The sequence below is a fragment of the Rhagoletis pomonella genome, unplaced genomic scaffold, assembly GCF_013731165.1.
Source record: "Rhagoletis pomonella isolate Grant_MI unplaced genomic scaffold, Rhpom_1.0 Rhpom_scaffold_00715, whole genome shotgun sequence".
NCBI classification, from domain to species: domain Eukaryota; kingdom Metazoa; phylum Arthropoda; class Insecta; order Diptera; family Tephritidae; genus Rhagoletis; species Rhagoletis pomonella.
In genome coordinates this window covers 1-25,111 of record NW_023459269.1, presented here as the reverse complement: position 1 = coordinate 25,111, position 25,111 = coordinate 1, and the positions used below count along the sequence as shown (strand labels likewise).

At 32.2% G+C, this 25,111-nt stretch overlaps 2 protein-coding genes across 2 annotated transcripts in view; both read left to right on the top strand.

Annotated features, from left to right (window-relative positions):
• LOC118751452 (protein late bloomer-like) overlaps nt 1–3,719 on the top strand; it is a 10,693-nt gene extending 6,974 nt beyond the window's left edge. Inside the window, exons 2-5 of the mRNA XM_036486286.1 lie at nt 2,418–2,576; nt 2,650–2,805; nt 2,895–3,092; nt 3,173–3,719. Of these exons, the coding sequence (XP_036342179.1) occupies nt 2,418–2,576; nt 2,650–2,805; nt 2,895–3,092; nt 3,173–3,244 (585 nt within the window). The 3' untranslated portion in view covers nt 3,245–3,719. The remainder of the gene's footprint in view (nt 1–2,417; nt 2,577–2,649; nt 2,806–2,894; nt 3,093–3,172) is intronic.
• Nucleotides 3,720–15,768: 12,049 nt separating this feature from the next.
• Nucleotides 15,769–25,065, top strand: LOC118751451 (protein late bloomer-like). The gene is made up of 4 exons (XM_036486285.1): nt 15,769–16,060; nt 23,247–23,405; nt 24,337–24,672; nt 24,746–25,065. Exons 1-4 carry the CDS (start codon nt 16,001–16,003, stop codon nt 24,815–24,817), a joined length of 627 nt encoding a protein of 208 aa, XP_036342178.1. The 5' UTR covers nt 15,769–16,000; the 3' UTR covers nt 24,818–25,065.
• Nucleotides 25,066–25,111: the final 46 nt, after the last annotated feature.

Below are 25,111 nucleotides of genomic sequence, written 5' to 3'. Positions count from 1 at the left end.
AGTATGAGCATTGCTAAGCTTGATTATCTCAGCGGTATGAGACAATCAAGCATGCAATGAAGTGAGTGGCGCGCGCGTGTGTGAATTAATTTTCGACGACGCCACAGAGGGCTGCTGATTCACTGATTCATGCAACATACGGCAAGCGCAGAGGCTTGGCCAAAGACATTTGAGCTGGACGCAAGCATGTTTGCATGTTTGCGGCGCGCTTAGGCTGGACAATACACTGGCTGACTGAGTGACGTGACTAATCGAGCAACTAATGTGATTGCACACGACTGTACAATGTCCGACTATTGCCTAACTGCCGAGCTCATATTAAGTTACATGTAATGTGCACGAAAGATGTTATATGTACATATTTTGAAAAATAAAATAAAATAGCAAAAAAGAAAAAATGGCGACATATTGCCAAGTTTGCGCTTACATGTGCCAAATTAAAATACCAAGCGACAGTGTGGGGGTTGTTGAAGCAGGGCTGTATGTACATATGTATGTTATCTTTATTTGGGGGCGTATGTCAGGCATTTGTTATAGTTGTAAGCAGACAATGTGATAATTGCAATGACGATATTGAATAATTGATTATGCATAAATACATAGTAATGAGTACACTTAGTTATGGGCAGGCAATTAGACAGGCGTAGAAGTTTTAGAAAACATGCGTACATATGTACATATGTATGTATGTACATTAGATTACATTCAAAAAAAAAATAAAAATAAAAAAAAATCGACCGGAATACTCGTAAAACTTGCTTAGCAGAAGGTGTTTTTGGTGAGCTTTAATTCACTGACATTAGAGTGGTACAGTGTGATAAAAACTGAGATCTGGTGGGTAAGCACTAGAACGGCGTATTTGAGATCAATGAACTTTGGCAGACAGATTTTGTCTCCTCGAGAAAAAAATTTATATCTATGTACGTACATACATATATCATATTTTACGACGCGAGCGTAAATGCCGAAGATATGACGTAAAATCTTAAAGGAAGACCCTTACGTTCGGCCAAAAAAATATTTTTTTTTTTCGCCAAATTGCGTTGCAGGAATACTTTAGACTCAGTGTTGTACGGCTACTTTTTTTCTGACACGGTCTATTGTATCCACATGCGCTCATTAATATATAAATCATATACATATGTAGGTTTACCTTCCGGCACTGTTTGTACATTAGGGTGCAACACTCAAGATAAAAAAATCGGTACTGTTTTTTCATCGGAAATATACAATTTATTATACTATTTTAAGACTTCCGCCTAAATATTTCGGAAAAATACTGAAATTTACTTGAGCTGAACTTATTTAAAAATATGTACCACCGAAAATCGAGTTTTTTATAAATAAGATTAGTTTTTAAAAATATTTTTTCTAAAATATCAAATCACACGATAACAGAATTTAAGTTTAAAAGATCTGTATAAAATGTTTAAAAATTTTATCAGCGGAATCAAAAAAATGCGAGTTTGGGAGGTATTTTCAAATCAGTCTATCAGTCACGTGAATCTTAACTTTTTTTTAATATTTTAACGTACATATTTTTTCGGTGATGCATCCTAATGTACCCACATATGTAAATCCGCGTTTCAAATGCGGAGGCGTATTTTCAGTTCATGCAACCAGCAACTCGCAAACATACTTTTGTTGTTTGAAATTTTCCAGGAATCATTAGTTAATGACTTCGTACGTTAGCAAAAAAAAATTCGAATTCAAATTTATAGAAAGCTGTCACATCATCTATTTTACTAGGAATCTAATTATGAATAATTCTATACATCAAGCATCAAAGCCAAAGGCCTATTAACTATTTAAGATGCTGAGAGTGCTTTGTGAATACAAAAGAAATAACACTTTGCTAAATAAGTTTGGGTGTATTCAAAGCAGACCTGTTAGATAATGATTAATAATCACAATGACTAATAATTAAAGCATGTTTTTTTTGGGCCATTATTTGCATCTTTTTAATAAGTAATAATTAATTACCTTCAAAAAAAAAAAATAATTTTTATTAAATGACTAATTTATTATTTTTTGATTACTTTGAATTATTTTTGATGTTTTTAATTACATAAATGGTTAATATAATTATTTAATTATTTTAAATTATTTTTGATTTTTTTTAGTTGCATATTAATATAATTATTTGATTATTTTCAATTATTTTTGGTTTTGTTTTAAATTTTATGATTGATTTATTTCAACTTGTGAATATTACATTGCCATAATACACATACCTATGTCTATATGCAAGATCTGCTCCAATGTTTCCTCTACAAAATTTTTTCTGAAAGAATTATTGAATAGCGAAGACAGTTGACTATGTCTGTATGAAATCATACCTTCATTATGATCCTTGTTTTAAACGTGCTAATGAAATCAAATTCAAAATTAATCAAAAAAATTTTTACTATTTCCAGATCCTGGGTATCTTGGTGATACTTTTAGGTGGCCTCGGTTGGGGTGCAATGCCACAGAGTTATGCCGTCGGCATAATTTGTTTGGGTGGTGTCATTTTGCTTATATCCTTTTTCGGCTGCTTTGGCACAATACGCGAATCGACGCGGCTACTATGGACGGTGACTAATTTTATTTAAAATAATTTTCTGAAAAGAAAAATAAAATTAATTTTCAAATTCCTCTTTTTTTCAGTATGCTATTTGTCTGCTTGTACTACTTGTCCTCATTGTTGTTTTCATTTGCCTGAGTTCGCGTGATGTCTTCAAACGTTACGCTATGGAGGGTGTAGAGGCGCAATGGCGTAAGGAGTTGATGCAGCCGGGCTCCATGGACACCGTACAGATGGTGGTAAGTGTTGATTAAGTATTGTATTTTGAGTCAAATTAAATACAGAATTGGAAATTACATTGTAATGTTTTTTGCTTCGCACTCAAAAGTACGCCTGTTGTGGTCTCAACTCAGCTGAAGACTACATACGCATTGCGCGCGCACCACCGGCAAGCTGTTGCAACGATGGCAACTGCATCAATCCTTTGAATCTCCATCTAACTGGTTGTCTGCCGAAAGTGGAGGAAGCTTTCGTTGATGAGGCAATCTTAACCACCTACTATGAATATGGTCTATTGGGCTTTGATGTGAGTGCGAAAGCTTTTGTGATGTTAGAATTTTAGTTTTAATCAACTTATACATATTTTTGTATTTGTAATATTTACAGTTTCTTATTCTGCTTTTGACCGTCATACTGGCAATTCACTACCAAAATCGTAAACGAAGATTTAGCTATTAAGTTTTTTTTTTGGTAATATTTGAGAGGCTTTAAAACTTTTTTTAGTCGCGGCGTGTAAGCTTTCAAGTGTGCAGCTTTTATTTTATTAATGGCAAACGATTTTATTATTATTAAATATTTTTAATTTATTGCAATTAAAGTTTTATAAAAAACACAATCAACTTTAGTAACTAAGTTTCGTCGGCTTAAGTGCATATGTAGCTTTCATTGAATGCTGTTACGCAATGTCACGTGTACCTCCATGTAAATCGAATAATTGTTTTATTGTAATTAGATATATATACATATATACTTATGTATATATTCAATTATATATTATAGTTAATTCTATAAATGAAGTTAAAACGTAGATATATTTATTGAAAACTAACTTTAATTTGCATTAAGTAAAAGAAGAAGTGTATTATTGTAAAAAAGTGCATGGACGTGGGAATGACTTTGGTACTTACTTAAAACAAAATAAAAGACAAAAGTTGTAAAAGTGTGTTTCGGTAATTATTGCGGATCTGATTTATAGGCCTGCATACATATGTGGCGAGAAAGTAGTGAATTCGACTTACATTTTTTTGAAAAATTACATTAATCGAAATTTGTTCAGAGCTTTCGCCAAAGCTTTCATTTTTCAAAGCTTTCCAACTACCACATTTGTAAAGCCTGTTCTTGAAACTACAAGAAATTGTTGATTTATCTCGTATTTAGAATGGTAAGATCCTCGCTGGAACGCAAAATTATGGTTTCTTATACTTAGATCAAAAATTTTGTAGGGGTTACTTTGTCCACTTTGGCCATACTCTCAGGCAAATAGGTTAGAAGTCAGTCTAGCGTACACCCGTGGAAAATATTAATATATAGAATTTTATATGCAGATGGTATTTAAAGGTCTAGGAAATAACAAATCTCGATTCTTGGGGGAAATCTCTGTTGTCAGACTGCGGCTAATTTCCAAGAACTTCTTCTGTACTAGCTATTTAGAGGAGAACGAGGACCTAACTTCTTAATTGCTAAAGCTGAAAATAAACCCAATATAAGTGAAATTCATGAAACTCGGGGTGTAAACTTTGAAGAGGCTTTTAGTACTTTTTCCCAGGCTTAAAAGCCGTTCTACCCTTTGAGTCCTTGTCAGCTTTTTTGAAGCAGATGGAAACGAAGACTAGTTGGTGTATTTGATTTGATTTATTTCGTTAATAACTTCGACCTTGTCAAAATTACGAAACTATTCCCTCGAATCTTTTTCGTCTAGTAATTTGTAAGTTAATTTTACACATGTTGCCTAATTACATCTTTGGCTGAGATAAGAGGAGGCAATCTTGGAGAATGTCGAGATGTTTACAAAAATCAAACAAAAAGATAAAAAGGTATGATAAAGATATCTACATATATATCTACACAGATGGAATGATAAAACGAAGGTCACTACATCAACTACAGTAGAAACTCGATTCTTGCACGCAATGAAAACCGCGCTTGGTGCAAGTTTCGATGTTGTCGCATATACCGTAGTTTTTACGCTTACAAAAAAAAAGTTTTGTTTTGTTTAATATTTGCAGTGTTTTTCAAGCAAAAATTAGAAAAATTAGTAAGTTCTGTATAAAGTTTGAAAGTTTGACTTATGTGGTTTTAATTAAAGCATGAACCATATTTTTATAAAAAAATAACAATAAAATTTGAACTTGAAAAGTATTGCAAATATTAAGGAAAAAACTCCATGCACTCACTTTTGATTGCCATTGTAAGCTCTGATACAAATTACTCTTGGAGAGCAATGAGCGGTCTCCAAGGGGCAAATTATATTCGGAAATATCGCACACGATCTTCAAAAGTGACACAACTCAAAATTAGACGTTGTCCGAAACTGCGAAAAACTATTTCCTAGCACATGCCAATCATATGGACAACGAAGACTTTACCCAAGGTTATTTCAACAAATTACGACAAGAACTTGCTCCAGCTTTCGCTAAAAGGTAAAAAAGGCACTGAGCACTTTTTAGTGCATAATTTAAAAAACGCCAAATTTTGAGTTGTATCGCTTTTGAAGATCTTGTGGGATATGTATCAAGATATAAACATTATCCTGTGGAGACGGCCAGTAAGGAAGCGATGCTTTGCTTTGTTTATTCTAAGTAAATACTTAAAGCTGATGCAACCTTCTATGCATGTTATCCAAAATATTATTTTATTTTTTGCCTCACACATTATCTAGTCTCCAATAGCCCTACTTTCTTACTCATATTTGCAACTGTTTTTTTTTTTTTTAAGGTTTTAATTAGAAATATTTTGTTTGGTCATTATCAGACATTCTGTGCAAAAATCATAATTAATGAAAAACAGCATTACAATATCAGCATAGTTTTCTACAGTCGTACTACAAAATTAGAACCTAATGATAAGGAATGATTCATTTTGGTGGCGATCAATTTTTAAATGTTAAGGCAAATGTGTATTCAAAGAAATCGGTTCAGTTAAAAGCTTGCGTCCATATCTGTAAATATTTTAAAGAACAATTTAAGTCGAGTTTGGCCATTTTCGATTTAAATCGCTTAATGATTTAACAGACAATACCTATAGTTGGTGTCTTTTCGACTAAAGTTTAATAAAAATAAAAAAATTAAAAAAAAAGTTAAGTTATTTCACCCTCAAAATTAAAACTTCTGAAATTACATAGATATGTTACATATGTTTAGGTTGTGAAAAAACCGCGTCAATCACCCTACTTGGAGTGTACGTATGTATGTGATATGCGATATTTTCGTGGATAGTAACATTAGATATTTTATGAATAATTAACAGTTGAGAACTCCAAAACCTAATACAGTGGACACTCAGAATTCTTAAGTTCGAAAACCTTAATTGCCCAGAAAGCTTCAGCAATTTTTTCCTTGCATGTAGCTTTCAAAACTCTTAAGGTTTGACTTACGTAAGTTTTCTGAATACTTCTTAAATTAAATAAAGCAAGCAATTAATAAATGAAGAGGCTATTTAATAAATGTAAAGATGTTTTAATTGATATTGGGGGAAGTTAAATAAACTTACAAACATCGGAGGTAGAAGTGATAGTTTTTTCGGTTCAAAATTTGGAATTTTTGGAATTATGTACTAAAAACGTACACAGAGCTTTTATTGATCTGCCTTTCAGCAAAAGCTGGAGCAAACTTTTGTGTTATAAATTGTTGAAAAAACCTAAACCCCTGCCCATATAATTAGCATGTGCTGCGAAATAGTTTTCTGCATCTTTTGACGAACGTGTAATTTAGAGTTGTGTCACCTTTGAAGATCGTGTTCGATATGTATGTATGTATTTCCGCCACTATTCACTTCACCAAATATGTTTACCGATAAAATGTGACCAAAAAATTCTAAAGGCAAGCAATCTTAATATTGCACAGATTTATGCTTTAACAAACGTTTGAGTGAAACCATATACACACATGTTTGCTTCTGTAAATAAGTACGTGTAAATATCGCACACGATCATCAAAAGTGACACAATTCAAAATTTGGCATTTTTGAAATTATGCGCTTAAAATGTGCGCAGAGCTTTTATTTGCTCTTCAGTAAAAGCTGAAGCGAATATTTGTTATAAATTGTTGAAAAAATCTAAAGTAGGGTCTTCCTTGCCATATGATTATCATGTCGTAAGAAATAGTTTTTCGCTTTATCTGACAAACGTGTAATTTTGAGTTGTGTCACTTTTGAAGATCGTGTGCGATATGTATCTGCATTGATTTTTACGCTATCTTCTAATTACTTCATTAGGCCGTCTAATGACACCTTCCAACTTTTATTAATGACTTTTCATGGCCTTCATAAATTTTTTCATATGCCATAATTTGCGTGATAATGGCGAATGGTATATTGATGTATATTTATTTATGTTTGCGAGTATATGTAAATATGTATAGTGTAGTACATACATACATACATATCAAAATTACTCATTTGTGATTCATTAATTAAAAAAGCTCATTTGAGTGCTTTCTGCGTATGTATAGCTTTTTCGTTTACATGCTCTTAGTTAACTTTTCATTCCATTCAGTGTTGCCGGTTTTGCGCTTTTCATATCAAAATTGATAGGACTCCTCTTGTTTGGCTGGTAGTTTAAGGGCCAGTTTCTCAATGTTTGGTTAACACTAACTGCATATAACGGAGTTGATAACCTCGGTAACGATCTTTAACCTGTTCTAAAAACGCCTATCTCAACATATTTTTAATATATTTTCAGCTGAGATAGGGCGTTTTCGAACCAAATTCAGAGATAGGGCGTTCTTCAACCAAATTCTGAGATAGGGCGTTCTTCAACCAAATTTTGAAGTAGGGCGTTATTGAAAAGTTTTCTGACATAGGGCATTTTTTTAACTGGCTGCCGAGATAGGTCGATCTTCCACTCGGATGACGATATACGATTTGCATCAGCTCAGAAAATATTTGCTGCGTTTTCTGAAAGTTTGAGTCATACTTGTCGGTACTTTGATGTCTTATACTATGTTTACGTTGAGCCATTAACTCGAGTTTATGGACCATTTTGGAGTTTAATGCTAAACTCCACTCTTAAGCTCGAAGTTTACCATAGAAACAATTTTCGCTAAACTCTCCTTAAACACCACTTTTATTTGGAGTTTATAGGAATGCAACCCTTTTTTTTACTGAATTTGGTTTGTGTCTTTGATAATCCAAACCTGAAATCAACTTGCCGACAGTTAAGTTGAAATTAGTCAAGAACGCAGAACGTATCACAGCGCACGGCAGTGCGCGCGAGTGACGAAAGCAGCCACAGTAGCATGCTGAAATACTTAAACGCAGTCTGTATACGCAGAATTTTGTCGATTACTGGAGCCCTCAGTGTCGCTTACTACAGTGTTGCCACTCTTCGATGCCTTTTCATAAACTTACCTTTTCAACTACAATTTTTCGTGTTATAATAGATCTGTAGCTAAATACAAACTACTTAGTTTTCAACAAAAAACCTTATTCAATAGTAAATTTCAAATATCTTAAACGTAATTTGAATAGGAAATTATAACTTTTTTACCATGTGCAAAACTGACGATGTGGCAACCATCTATAGAAGGAAAAAATCAGCTGACACGGAAAAATCTAAATTCCTCAGATTTCTGCGCTACGGGCTACAACTACAGAAAAATTCTGCGGTGTTGAGTTTTCATTTACATGGCGCTCTGGTAAGACAGATCGTAGTCAGCTGACTCGGGTTTATGTACCGGTAGCTTTATGTTCTTAACTAATCTCAGCTTTAGCCTGCTCCCGTACTGCAGTATTTAAGCAGAAATAGTCCCAGGTCGCTCCGTGCACATAAGCTTAGACTATCAGAAATCTAGCTAAGCAAAAACCAAAAAATGTGGCTCGATAGAACTTTTTATGCTAATTTCAACCCTATCAAAATTATCTGGCGGAAGAAGATATCAATGGATAAAGTAAAATTTTTTGAAACTACCAGCAATAGCAATAGCTGTTTCACTAAACAGAGATTGTTTGAAAAATAAGCTTCGCATTGAATTTATACTTCTTTGAGTGAGAAGATGGTGAATTTGGAAGAAATTTCCACTACACCTTTTTAAATTTATTTCGTGGAACAAAAAATGGCACTGAATATAATAAAAGGCTGAAAGCGTTTGTTTCTAAATTAAATTGGAAATACATTGCAAAATATGTCAGCTTTATACTTCTCCAACGGTTGTCTAGACCTGCCAAATTGGCTAAGTAATTTAGTATTTTTCTTAACTCAAGGCTTTATGTACATTCTAATCGCCCACAAAACGTGAGCTATTGATGGCTGGACTGCCATATCTAACAAAAGTCGGATAACATGATGAGTTAAAACATAGAATAAATTAAAAAATAAAACTAAAGGTGACTGAATTCCATGGGGCGGACCAAATTCTTTAGCTCTCAGGGGTGTTTACACTTTATTTTTGGTAGGCTTTCAAATCTTTTGGTAGCTATTTTGGTGGGAAAAATATATGTCTGAGCGGCAACACTGATTCAATTACAAAAATTTGCGCATATGTGTGGGTGTAGAACAGCGGTATTGTTGTATGGCGCGCGGTCAATGTAGTTTCTAACATATGGTTCCCGTTGTTTATTGTTATTGTTTTTTTTTGTTTAGTTGTTTTGCTGCTATGATTGCTTTTTTCTGCAGCTGCATCACCGCTGCATCTCCATGTAGTGGCTATTGAACTCGTTTATTTGGATCTTTATTGCTGCGCTCATCCAATTTTGTTTATAAGTTTCACTTTCGATTTCATTAACTTATTTTCATTCGTTTAAAAAAGCTTTCAAATAAAATATGAAATCTAAGACATATGTACATACACATCCTATGTACATTTACATAGACGTATGTATATTTACACATGTACATTAGGATGCTTCACTAAAATAAAAGTTCCGTTTTTTCCACCGGAATTCTAAAATTTTTAATATTTCGCCAAAATATTTCGGAAAAAATATTAGGAATTTGTGCAGACCTTTTGATCTATCATATTAGATAATTTTTTGTGAAAAATATTTTTTAAACAAATTTTAAATATATGTATATAAAAACTCGATTTTTGCAGGAATTTTCCGGTCGGTCCAGTTTACGGAAATCTTAATATTTTTATATAACAAAATGTTTATTTTCGATGGAAAAATAGTACCTATTTTTTTTGTCTGGTGAGTGTTTCAACCTAACGTACATGTATGCATATGCATATGTGGTCTAAAAATGTTTGCATATGTATGAAAATGGCGTTTATACCTATTTGCATGCCAAAGACACATATTTTTTAATTGCTTTACTACAACGTCGTTTGCCTAATTACAATATAAATTAGGTTTTAATATGTGCACTTTTTAGATAGCTTTTGATGACTTAATAAACTTATTGATTACAGATTTACATAAATACATACATCCTAACCTGCGCTCATATCTATGCACATACATATTTACATTTATATGTATCAAATATTTTACTTGTTGATTTTTTGGTACCTATGTATTATTATTATTGTTGGGGATGGGGCATGGTGCCCTTAAGGTATTGTACATATATAAATACATGGATTTCTGTGAATGTATGCAACATATGTAAAATTTTTTGTCCCCATTTACCCTTTAGAAAAAATATCAGTTATGCTAAAATTGTAACACCCACACTTCTATAGAATACAATATACTTAGTTGAAAATAAATCTTCCATAACATCGTTTTGAAGCCTACAATAGCAACCGCAGGAATTTCCTGTATGTAAATTAATATCTCAAACTGCATTTGCCTCTGGGCTTTTTTAAACTGAATTTTACTACATCAACGCTTGTTTGCCGCTTAAAATTGTAGAAACGTATTTTTACTTGTCTATACATATATGTACATATGTAGTTAGTACACTAGGGTGGTCGATTTGATTTTTCAAAAATTTTTCATACAATTTTTTTAAACGCGGTGCATGTTTCAAGCTCTACCTTTGATTTTTTTTTAACTTTCAAAAGCAAAAAGTTTTGTTTTTCGTTACGAATATGAATAGGAATACGTAGGAGATCGTTAGGTTAGGCCGGCCAGTCCGTAAACTGTTTACAGTTTTTATACGATTTAGTTTGTCTAGTTTTTTTTTAACTAGTTTTGGAATGTCTATTGAATGACCAATGACCCTAGTGAGTATATATGTATGGACATTTTTGTTTACATGTTCATTAGAACATCCATTAAAATATTTTATGTAAATTATTCTTAATCACAGTTTCGAAGAAATTCTGACGAGGCGGAAGTCGTCATGAAAGTTTACTCTGTACAAAAACTAAACCAATTTTCTTAATTATCACTAAATGTAGGAGTCACATCATTTCATCGTTTCATATAATGTGAGCTGAATTTTTTAAATAATTTTTGGAATAAATCCTATATTTGAAACAACAAAGTCACTTTAACACACAACCTGACGTCAGAGAGAAAAACTAAAAACGCAGTTTTAGTATATTTGGCCCATAGTTTGGTGAGTATATTGATTGCTTCGTGCGTTTCGAATTTTTTTGTTTTTGTCGCACGGAGTAATAGTGGAAAAAATTTAGGGAAATCATATCACATAAAGATACACATCACATCATTTCATTTTATTGTATATCATGCCAAACACAAATATACAGTGCGCGACAAAAGTTTACGTACAAAGAATATTTCGCTATAGGGCAGTATGCAGCTCTCAAGAAAAATAAAAACTCCATATGAAATGACGTACAAGAAATTACTAAGAAATTTCTTGTGTAAAATTTAAGGCCGTACGCAGTTCTTAAGAAATTTGCTGTTTTCTGTTTTCAGCACAAATATATGTATGCCCGTTCCATTATTTCTTGAGGAAAGAATGAGGTAACAGGCTATGGAGTATCCGATGTCAAAATTCCTTGGACACACACACACACACACGAAATAATGGCAATTTTTTTCTTGACCGTTTTCTTGAGAAATACATACTGGCCTTATGAAGGCAAGATTTTTACCGCACTCTTTGAAAACTGCAGATAAAGTAAATATTGAAATATGGCTGGCAAAAGAAAGAGTTTTAAGAAGGCTTACAGTCGAAAATATATTTGTGAGAGGTTTCCACCCACTGGATAATTTTGATTTAATTGATAAGATAAATTTAATATTGCAAAGGGATTTAGGAAAGTTTATTGTCAAAAATATTTTTGAGTAGGGTTACCACCTGTTTGTAAAATTTTTTTTCAATTATTAAATTGATAAGATAAAAGTAATATTACAAAACGGGTATCAAACCAAAGAGGTTTAAGAAAGTTTACTGCCGAAAATATTTTTGTAGCGGTTTGCCACCTATTAGAAATATTGTTTTAAAGTAAAGTGATAACATAAGGTAAGTACTGAATTGATACACCTTTGAAGAAAGTGTTAAAAGGTTATAAATTAAATTTCCACTGTTAAATAAATTCGAAAATATTTCACCTAACTCCCGTATTCATAAGAAATAAAGTACACATATTTCATAAATCGAAAACTCTATTTTATTTTTTATGTATGAAGCCATAAGAGTTTTGGGAGGGAGTAAAAGCCGAACAATTTTGAATATATAGTCTTGTAGCCCATTAAAGTGCAAGTTTGAAGTTGCTATTGGCAAGTTTTTTTTTTGTTGACATTGTTATTTAGCTTTATACTACGCCCCATAAACACAAAATGACACTGTTATGTACAGGTCAGATGATATCAAGTCTCATCATGGCATCACAATCACATCGTATGATTTCACTTAATATCACTGCCTCTCATAGTTGACATCATCGCACATGACATCACATAGTGAATAGGCAAGACATTAGGTTGAGGGAATCAGATATGTATGTCACACATAAATCACATCATTCAATATCAGAATATATTGTATAAAATCACACCGGTTTATGTACATAAGCCACCTTACTTGAATCGGGCAAAAGCGGAACGAATGACAAGATATCACATCAATTCTTGCGTTGTGTTGTGCACATCTCAAAATCTTTTTTTAAGTGCAAGTTTTCAGATCTACTTTTGAATTTCCTGCTGGGTCTTCTCAAAAGCGTAATTGAACCGGTCTCATGGCAACCTTTGTATTAAAAACAATAACAATAACTTAAAGACGAAACCAACAACAAATGTACATACATATGCACCATAAATATGTATAACTACACATTTGTACGTACAATCATACATAAGTACAAATTTATGACATAGAAAGATTCAAAGGCAGCTGTGAGCATAATTAACTAAATGCTATTCCCCGCTATAGCTTAGCCCCTACAATGAAGGTGTTGCCCAACACGATGAGCAAGCGATGTGCATTAACCAAAAAAAAAAGGCGGCATCTGGTCAGAGTCACAAAGCCAAAGTGACGTCATCGTTATACGCATGGAAGTATGTAATCGTAATATACCCACCCTAGCGGGGAGCCACTGGCGACTTCGACGCTGACAGCGACAACGCAGCCGCATTGCTTTTAAAAAAAAATTAAGTTCGGCGACAAGTGCCATAGGGAAATCAACAACAATGCGACGAACAGCGAAGTGACAAACAACAGCGACGCCGACTTCAGTGAAGCAAATTCGTGAGCTTTTCTGTCAGTCTGCAGTTGAACGTGTAACGCAAAAGTTTTAAGATATTTTTTACAAGTGTGGAGGAAAAAGTAGCGAAGAGATAAGTGAAAACTACCCTCGCGTGGTATAAAAAAATAAATAATATAATATTTTCACTAATTTTTTTATAAAATATTTTTATAAATGCGAAATAAAAATATAAAATTTTTCACGTAAAATATACAACAAATAAACCTAAAAACTTAAATAAATAGTGCATAAATTATTGGAAGACCGCTTGTGTGTTGTATTGTGTATCGTCGCACACAGCTAATGAAGAGATTGCCAAAAACGCCTACGCAATCGTCAAGTTAATTTCATTTCCACCGGACGTCTGCTGGCAATTATTGCAGCAAAAAAAAATTAAAAAAATAAAAAACAAAACAAAAAATTTAAAAAAATATTAATTGAAAATATTAGCGGTGAATTTTATGAGATTCTTCATTGAACAAACAAACATATTTGCGTTATTTGCTGCATAATTTTGTAGACAGCAAGTGGCGTTGTAAACAATTTTGCTGTGGTGACGTTGAGGAATTCAAAAATTTTATTGCCAGTATTTATGAGAAATTAACAGCTGGGGTATTCCATGAGTAAGTGAAACTTTGTGTCCAATTTTAGAGTAGCTTATTGAACATGGAATGCTTGATGAATCAATGCTCAATACCTGAAATTAACGTTTTTTCGAAAAAAAATTTAGTTATATTATTTTATTACACTGTAAATACACTCAAAACTTCAACATAAGAAAAGTAGTTGAATACGACAACATATTTTAATATAGAAGGCTCTGCAAAATCAAGTATTCACAAAGTTATTATTTTTTTGAAGGGGGGAATAAATGTCTCGATCTTTCTGCGCCCCGAAGAAGCAATATGGCATTGAAGAAAAATAGGCATTTAAATTATATAATAGGATAAAATCACTACGGTTTAGCATGTCCAACCCGTGACTAAAAAGTTTTAAACTTCGTATTGCTTAGTTACTACTTTAGGGAGTTTTCTATAATTTCATAACTAGAGTGTGTTTATACTAAGCAGCCCTATTTCATTTCTTTTATTATATTATAAGTACCTACTTAAGAGATTTTGAAACGTTTTATCGTGTCCCGCCCGTGACAATCATTTATAATTTTTTTCTAATGATGCCTAACAATAAAAAAATAAGTTTAACGTTTCAAACCTATGTTTAATGCCACAAAACTCTGAAGTACAGGTTGACTAAACACCATAATACTGTTGGTGGGCTAAGCGATGTAGTAAAAAATTTCGCGTGGCCAGCTCGAAAAGTCAAGATAAGCATTACTATCTTAGAGACGCCAGAGAATTCTATGATGAGGGTTGCTTAACAACAATTAAAAGTCAATATTAACAATTACCTGAAAAGTTCCAACCAAGAAAATCTAGAAGTTCGCGAAACTTATAAATTCAATCCAATAAATAGCCTTTAAGTGACAAAGATATACATATGTATCTGCTTACAAGTATTCTAATGCAGATAACTTTTCGGATTAGACATCGATACACAAGATCTTTTCTGACGTTCTATGGTTTTAAGGAATAGCTAAATTTGAGCATGATTTGTCCATGAAATCAGTTTCCAAAAATAACTCAACTCGAGCCACTCTTAAGCCGGTTACTCAATGTCTGGTCAACACTAACAGCAGGTTAGACATCTCTATCGACGTGATAACAGTAGTCGATATACATGTTTAGCCTGTAGTTAGTATTAGTCAGACATACATAGCTATTCTAAACAAACTTGAAAATCATTAAGGCACATTCGAAATTTCGTTGCAATCAAATGCACCGTGCAGAAGTGCATTAGGAAAATGCATATAAAATTTCATGCGTTTGCAAATAATCCTTTCTTCCATGCATTTTAATACATCAATCTGGCGACTTCTAGCTTTCGTTTGGTATAACTATTGCCCCTAAAATAGATCCTGGGGTCAGCAGTATATCGTGCGTCTTACAATGACTCCACTGTCATAAAAGTAGGTCAATTGATCTTGTATTTGACCTCTAACATTTATCATACCTAATCTCTTTGATATGGATCTCACTAGAAGCTTCCTTTCATGAAGAAAATCGTACGTGTCCCACCCGTGACAAAAGTTGTCCCACCCGTGACAGGAGAATTTTGAATTTTTTAATAATAAACAAATAATTCTTATTATGGTTTGTGCTTTGTTGGGATTGCTGGTTCTTTTCTGTATAGTAAAACATCTAATCCAGATAGAAATGTTAAGTAAATTCACAGACTTTCCTTAAAATATATGTTCTCCAAAAAGCAGTGTCTTTTCTTTGTCCTACCCGTGACGGAAGAAACAGCTCAGAATTTTCCAATATAAAATCAAGTTGGAATATTTTTCGTATTTGGTAATAACTCGTATATTAGTGAACTAGGTGTAGCTTTATCAAAATGTAGAATTGCTTAGTACTTTATACTTAAATTAAAAAAGAAAAACTATTTTTGCTGTACAAATGTCCGACCCGTGACGATGGAATACCCCAGCTGTTAACTGCTTGCAGTGAGTGCATAAATATAAAGAGTGCTGGAAAACCGACGAAAAAAATTGACAACACACAAAAAATAGAGACTAACTAAAAATATTGAAACCACCTCAAGAAAAAAAAACGTAAAAATGGGTTGTGCTACTACCACCGTAAAAATATCTTCGATTCTCTTCAATACGCTTTTGGCGGTAAGTTTACAATCATTTGCTTTCATGTTGTTTTTTTCCCCTTTCCTTGACTGGTGAGATACTGCTTGTCATTGTGCGTTGGTGGTGGTTGTTATGATGTCATGGTCACTTCAATGAATACAGCGAAAAAAAAAAAATAAAAAATAAAAAAATAAGTAAAAAATGTGTGAATGGAAAAGACAACATTGAAATTTTTAGTCAATACTGCGTAAACCAGTATGCGATTGGTTATGGAGTTATTAAATGTTTGTGTGCCATACTTGCGCGTTTTTTGCTATTAAGTTGGTATAAGGTTGAAAGAAAGGTACTAAGGCCTTAGCCATACTAAAGGCTGGCTTTCACTATGACATTTGTCGTCAAATAAGTGGAAACACATTTATAGAGTTTACAAGGTATTGTATAGGTCGTATATTCGTAACATTGTTGTGAAACCTTGCGATCTACAACTATACGACAATATACATACAACACATTGTGACCTTTAAACCTGAAATGTCTAAACGAGGAAAGCCGCCTATTGAAAAATATTTTAAAGAGCAAAGTCTGTCTGTCTGTCTGTCTGTCTATATGTATGTTTGTACGCGCATCAATTGAAAACTAATGCATGAAATTGAATGGAGTGGTCAGCGATGTATTGCTAGAGGTCTAACTTAAAATATAGAAAGAAGAAAAATTAGAGAGTTACCACCTTTTTGAAAAAATCAGTTTAAGTAAATTGACAAAATAAAGTAAATATGTATTCCAATATGGCTGTCAAAAGGAATAGGTTTAAGACGGCTTAAATCCGAAAATTCTTTTGTGGAAGGTTGCCACCTCTTTGAAAATTTTAATTAAATTTAATTGATAAGATAAATTAAAAATTGCAATATGGGTATCAAACTGAAAAGGTTTATTTTTGAGGAGAGTTGCCACCTGTTTAAAATTTTTTATTTAATTAAATTGATAAAATAAATGAAATACCTATTACAATGCGGGTATCATGGGCCTATAACATCTTCTTTTGGTACTTAGAAACATCGGACCAAAGTTTTAATAACATTTCATGTTCATATAAGGTATAAGAATAGAAACAAGTAAATTTCGCACTTAAAAGACGAAAGATTGAGAAGTGAAAAATGATTTTTTTCTGTCAGTTGCTTTCGTGAAACTGGCTATAAGGGTTAAATTTCATATAAATTTTGTACATGAATATTTTAACAAAATAACATAAAATAAAATACACAACTTGCTACTTTTATTTCTGGAACTGGTTGCCGAAAGTGACAAAAAGGTCTTTCTGACTGTTCACACGTGGAAATAAAACTTCTCTTTTTTTCAATTTGACTGCGAACTGCGTGGAAAAGTTGGAAATATTGCCACGTCTGACACGCTCTTACGTAAGTTCCGGCATTAAATAATATATACAATAACGGTTTCGAATACAAATATGATAAGTTCAATAAGTTATGTATGTATATCACAGTGGCGGATCCAGCGGGGAGGCTTTTGGGTGTTAAACTACGTCTCAGTCAGTGGCGGACCCACGGGGGATGTTTTAACACCCAAATAAGTGGAATCAGAAGTTCCTCCGTCACATCTTCGAGCGCTATTTTATATCAAATAATATACTTATGAAAATGTATGTACATGAACTCCTATGCATATCAAAGGTTTACCTCAGCAAAAGGTTAAAATGTTTAAAAACTTTAACAAAAAATCACCTCACATTTTTATAGCGTCACATTCATTTAGTTTCAAGGTCCCGCTTTTTATCTGACTTAGTTATAAATACATGCATATATATGAGTTTAGTGTATACATAATACACTATTTTAAATAAATTAGCATAAAATTGTAGATGAATCACGTTGTTGTGTTTTTTCACTAAAGATCTTCAAATACATAAATATACTATGTACATATGTGCATTTGTACTGCATGTACATTAGACTGTGCCACTTTACAAGCAAGTAAAAAGAGTTAGCTGTACTGTACATCCCTGAGTCGAGAGTACTATTTTTGAGGATAATTTCGAAAATCTTTTTTTTCCGGCCGAATAATCCAAAAACTTCCCCCGCAAAAGGTTAGTAATTTTTGGCCAGTTTATTTGCTGACATTAGGGTGTTACGTTAGGGTGGTAAAAACTGAGATCTGATGGGTCGAACAGGGTACTTGAGGTTATAAAATATTGTTGCAAAATTAGCAGAAACTTCGATGCATCATACTGTACGATCCGACTGTAAATGCCGAAAATGTGATGAAAAATGTAAAAAGGTGTCCCCTACGTTCGTCTAAACAATTTTTTTCTTCGAAATTGCCTTGCAAAAATACTTCCGACTTTTTTTTTCTGCTGCGGTCTAATGTAATCACATAGTATGTATATCTAAACATACATGCTTATACAAATTTTGGTTTTCAATGATTTTGCGGTAATATTATTCGATATAATCTGATGTGATTTTTTTCACAATGTGTTCATTGTCTCATTGGCGGGTATTCTAAATAATGCATAGTTTTGAATTTCTGTACCTACTGTTACTTAACTGTTGCTGTGGTTGCTGTACTTCGATGAAGCGTACCACATATGTACATATATTGAAGCACCCCTGCAGGAAATGTATCTCACTATAAGCTAACTTTAAGTTGATTAGAAAGCAGCTAAAAGTCACTATTATTTGTATATTTTCTTCGACGAAAGCTAACTATATTTCTATGGCGACGGCCGCGAAATAGTCAAGGGTGGTTACCCCTGCATTTGATGTAACTAACTTGTAACTAACTACTTTTGGACATAAAATATCAATGGGAAAAACAAAATATTTTTTTTATTTTTATTTTTTTATTTTATTGCATTTCATATTTGTTTACATTTTCTGCTGTAGGTGGTCCCATATTCAAACTCCGTCAGACATAACTTCAAAATGATAAAATGAAATTTCGATTTTCCTTTTATTTGTCCTCAATTCGAAAAAGCATTTGCGAAGTGCAGGATATTTAAATAGCAATGCGTTTAAAGAAAACAGTATCCTGCATTACTTTTCAACAAGTTTCAAGTTAGCTTTTTGTAGCCTTTCTAGTTATATATTTTATAGGAATCATGCAAAAAAGCTAACTACAAGTGGGTTATTTTCTATCAATTGATAATTTTTTTCTGCAGTGGCATATGTACATGTTTTACATACATATATGTACCTAACTATCTATGCATATACATATGTGCATAGACAAACAATCAAACGTATTCACTCAAAATCCGTCACAACAAACTAACCACCCAAGTCACTTGTTAATGTCAGCCTGTATAAACCAACATGTTAACTACACCACCGTTGACCTATTTACCGCTTCGAGCCGGTATAATGTGTCCAAGTAAATAAAAAAAAAAAATATGAAAATGTTGACTTTGGCGCCTCCCATTCCATGAACTTACTGAACCCTCCCGTACATACATATGTATATTGTTTTTGTGTGTGTTTTAGCCGTCTTACTCTCTTCATCGTTCTACGGATATGCTTCCCTATTGCGCAGTTATCCATTATATTCGATCCATGGAAAATTCATTGCTATAGATACATATGTATGTACATTAGGCTGGTCCAAAAACAGTAAAGTCGGAATTGTAATGCAAATTATGATTTTTAATCACCATCTATACCATTTCTACGAAAAATTGTTTTTTCCATATAAAATATGTACATGGAAAACTTTTAGCGCTTTGAGCGACCTCTACATATTTTTTTGATTTCAAAATAAAAAAACGAAATACTTTTTTCGGTATAGAACAATCCTAAGGGGTGAGAGCATAAAATTCCGACTTTACTTTTTCCCCCCCCCGCATGCAATTTTGGACCACCCTAATGTACATACATACATATCTGTATGTATTCATATATCTATGCGTGTTTGAGGAAAATTCCGCCATGCCAGTTAACTAAATGAATTTTCTTGTTGAATTTCCTTTGTAAAAAAATTAAATTTCATATTGCTTTTCACACGCTCTCTTCTAATTCATACATTTATTATTAACAAGCATTTTCAATTGCTCTAATTTGTAGTTATTTTAAGTGCTCGTATGAATTGTGCAGCTGCTTCCATTTTGTTTGTGCCTGTAGTATTTATTAGAGCAATGTGTTGGCTTTCTTGTCGACATTTTTAATTAAGCTTTCTTTGTTCAAAAGAAATTTAATAATATAATAGCTCGTAAAAGCCTTTTCTTATATACGTGTGTATGTTCATAAATATATGTATGTATGTAAAAGTGTAGGGTTAAACATTTCTTGCAATAATTTGATCGAATATATATAGGGCCTTGGTGAATTAAGGTGACGATTGTAGTTAGAAGCATGGTAATGAAAAAAGAAGTAATTGAATTCTTATTGAATGCCATTCATAAGCTTAAAGCTGGTACATATTCGGTAAGTCAGTCTTATTCCAGTCACTAAATTTGAGACAGTAACAGGACAATTCTGGCAACTGTCTTTCAATTCCCCACAGTCTCTCGAAAGACAAAACTCTTCCCTAAGAAAATTGTAAATTCTGGCAACTATCTTGAAAGCTCTTTACTATCTTTCGAAAGGCTAATTAAAAGATCTGCTAACGAGGAGGTCTTAGCTTTATGCTGTTCGCCTTTGAGCAATAAGTTTTTTAAAAATTAAATAAAATTAAAAAATATATATATTTTTCTTTCTAAAACAATAAAATTTAATAAATAAAAAAATTAAATTAGAAAAAGAACAAAATTTCATCAAAAAAGGAAGTAGTACTTAAAACTAAAATTAGATTAAAAATATTTTTATTAGCAAAAGACAAAAAACAACAATTAAAAAAATGAATAAGTTTCTATAAATTAAAGTAATTAAAAAATATATTTTTTTCGTTTTAAAAGAATAAAACAAAAAATAAAAAATAAAATTAACAAAAGAATAACAAATTGAATAAAAAAAAAAATAAATAAATAAAGTTCTAAAAAGTAAATGAAATTAAAAAATAATATTTTTATTTTTGTACACAATAAAAGATAACAAGTAATTTTTAAGCAAAAAACCAAATCGACTTCAATTCTCATATACAAATTTAAGATTATCGTTAATTTCTTCATAATCCAATGATCGGATTAAATTAGATATATATATAATAATTAGGGGAGTACCTGTGAGGCAACACCTTTCCTTTAAAAAAAGAATTATAGAAATCGGTTATCGCGGTCCAAAGTTATGCGGTAACATATATAAAAAAAAAATATTCCGACGAATTGATAACCTTCCTTTTTTGTGAAGTCGGTTAATAATTAAAAGAAAATTAAGTAAATAACTTCCAAAAAAAGATTTTTGATAAAAGATAAAAAACTTAGTTCATAAAAATTAACTGAAAAAAATATTCTTCTTAAATCATAACAAAACATTAAATAAAAAACTTAGAAAAGAAAAAAATACATTAAATAAGTTTCTAAAAATTAAATTAAATTTTAAAATATTTTTTTTATTTATCTTTCTTTAACCAAAAAATACATTAACTAAGTTTCTAAAAATTAAATTAAATTAGTTTTTAAATTTAAGTTAATTTTTGAAACTTATTTAATGTATTTTTTTCTTTTTTAAAAATAAAAAATTGGAAAAGTTATATTAAAAATGAAAAAAATGTAGACTAAGAAAAAGAAAAGTAATCCGCTTCTCCAGAACTCGAACCCGAATTTGTCGATCGGTACGCCTGTACTTTGCCCACTGCCATTGCGGTAGTTGGAGTGCCGCGAGCTAAATGGCAGACAAGTGCTTTCTCTCAAAGTAGCTTTTCATCACGAGTGGTAAATGAGACAGCCGAGTGAGCAAAGCACAAGCATGTCATTCGAGAGATCCGAGGTCGAATGCTGGCGCAGCGAATTTTTAAATTATTTATCTTTATTTAACTTGTATTCTTTTATAATTTTATTTTCTTAATTTTTTTATTTTATTGGTTTAAAAAAAATATTTTTAAAATTTCAATATTTTGACACATGCTGCAAGTAAATGTCAACCCTGCGATGAAATGTGAATATTAGGTATGCATCCGTACAACACATTATGGCCTCACCCACAGGCAAGTTGCAGACCGTTTTCGAATTTTTCGATATATTTGCAGTGTGCAAGTAGCACGTGTTGTCCTAAAGTAAAATTCATATACATACCTACTGCCGGTTTCGCAAAAGCAATTTAAGCAATCTTACGTAAAAACAATTCTGAAAGCATTTTATAAGCAAACTTAATCCGACACATCAAATTAGTTGACAAGTTAGTTGGCTGGTTGGAAGTCATTTGATTGAGTGCCGAATAAATACTTAAGTAAGAGTTTAAATGCTGCAAACTTAAATCAATTTAGGGCCTCAACGAAATAATGTAACTTAACTTAATGGCACTACCCCAAATTTGAATAAAACTATCTTGTATATCGCACTCACATTTAATTTAATTCTTTTTCCATTTTCGGTGGCCGCTATAAAATATCGAACGTGCTTGTCTTTTTTTATTTCTCGAAAGATCTTACCACGTCAACGTAACAATGTGGATGATAGAACTAATCAGTTATTAAATCCGCAAAACAATGAATTGAATAAAAAATCAAATGCGTGTGCGCTAGTTTAAAAACTAGTTTAGCAAGTAGAGCGAGTAAAAAGTTATGTCACATACAGCGCTGGTCATATCTATAGCATCCCCATTTCAAAGTGATATTGTTTGCCACTTATGTTTAATTATTTATTTTTGAGAATTTTCAATTAAAATATAGTTCGTTTCTAACAAAACTCGTTTAAACCCAAGTTTTAAACTTTTTGAAAGACCGCAAAAAAGTGCAACGAGTTTTAACCCAAATTTCAAACTTTTTTCTCAGAAGTGCTAGAATTTTTTTGAGTACACAGTTTTATAGATATGTTAGAGAATGAACTGGATTTTAATTGAAAACTCTTAAAAATAAATAATTAAACATAAGTGGCAAACAATATCACTTTGAAATGGGGGTGCTATTATATTGGCCAATACTGTATTTAAGAAACAAAGATATTCATTTACATTTTTGCATATTTTTTAGCATAGAAACAAATAAAATATTAAAGCCATTAACATGACATACCACTCACTACGCATGTATTCAGAGCGCTATCGAATATATATTTTTTTAAATTTTAATTTTAAACTTACATACAATCAAATTAAGCTAATTTTAATTTTTTTCCTTACAGCTTTTTGCCATTGCCGCCATTGTGTTGATCGCCGTTTATCCTGGGGCAGTGCCAGATGACTGGGATACAGCGGCATTTATCATATTTGGATTGGTCATTTTATTCGCTATCATCGGTTGCGTGGCGGCGTTGCGCGAGTCTATCTGCCTCACTGTGACAGTAAGTAAAAAAAAAAAATTGTGTTTGGATCCCACGCGCGACTGAAGCGATAATTATTCTTCATACTACACTTATGTATAGCTCACCATATTATATGAGTAGTTTTCTGCATAATAATGAAAAATTATCTTAATCTCAATTGTAATCGTAATCTTAATCTTAACCTTAATCTCAATCTCGATCTCAACCTCAATCTTAATCTTAATCTCAATGCTAATCGTAATCGTAATCTTAATTTTAATCTTAATCGTAGTTCTAACCTTAATCTTTGAATCCTTAACTTAATCTTAATCTTAGTATTAACTTAACTTAACTTAACTTAAGCTTAATCTTAGTATTAATCTTAATCTCAATATCAATCTTAGCCTCAATCTAATCTTAGTATAAATCTTAGTCTTAATATTAATCTTAATCCTAATCGTAATTTTAATCTTATTCATCATTTTAATCTTAATCGTAATTTTTAACTAATCATCATCTTATTCTTAATTTAAATCTAAATCTTAAACCTTATCCCAATCACAATTTTACCCTCAACTTAAATTTGATCAAATCGAAAACTTAATTTTAATCGTAATCTGAATCTTAATCTCAATCACAATCTTAGCCCCGACCTCAATCTGAATATCAATCGAAATCTTAATGTCAATTTTAGTGTAAATCTTAATCCACAATATATTAATCTTAAGCTTAATCTCAATCTTTATCTCAATACCAATACCAATCTCAATCTTAGAATTAACCTCAATTTGAATCTCAATAGAAATCTTAATCTTAGTGTAAATCTTAGTATTAATGTTAATCTTAATCTTCTTAATATAAATAGAGCCCAACAAACCCTGCCATCCGATCGCAAAGTTTCACTTAAAAAAAATATTATTAAATTATCAAAAATTCCCTGGGTTAAAATTTAAATGTTGTCTCATTTCAGTGCGCTGTTTTCTTGTTGCTGCTAGCTATTCTACAAATCGCTGTCACCATTATCATTCTTAATGACCGTCAAACGCAAAGTGGCATTGCCATAGTGGAAGATGCTTGGGATCACGACAAGATCGAGGCCTTGCAAGCGAAATATGAATGTTGCGGCAAGGATAGTTCACAAGATTACATTTTGCTGAATCGTCAAATACCGCTCAGCTGCTATGAGGATCAAACTGAGGATGCCAATAAAATGTACACCGAAGGTTGCAGCGCCAAATTGCAGCGATACTATGACAGTGAGACAGCGAGTATTGCCACTGTCTCGTGGGTGGTTACGGCTCTTGAGGTGAGCAAGAATTGTTGGTTATATGTACAATTGAAAATATATATATAAAACTATATTTTGTTTATTTCGACAGATACTCGGCTTCTTATTAGCCGTCTTTTTAGTCATCAATTTCCGTAACAAACAACGTCGTATGCAGTTCTAGAGCTGCATTGTTGGCCGTCGTTCAGTACAAATTTATGCTTAACGTCTCGAATAATGTTGAATGCTATGCTGCGGAAAAAAATACTCGTACTCTGTCTGCTTGATGTAGTAGTTATTCATGGAAAATGCCTTTTCATTTGTGCAATTATTGTAATTTATTTGTTGTATATGTATTTATTATGTCTATTTGATATTTACTGAAGTCACCGAAGCGAAGCGTAATCGATTAAAGTCAAAGTGAGTTTAAGATAATATTTATGTTGTGGTGTTCTTCTGCTTCTAATAGGGACTACGA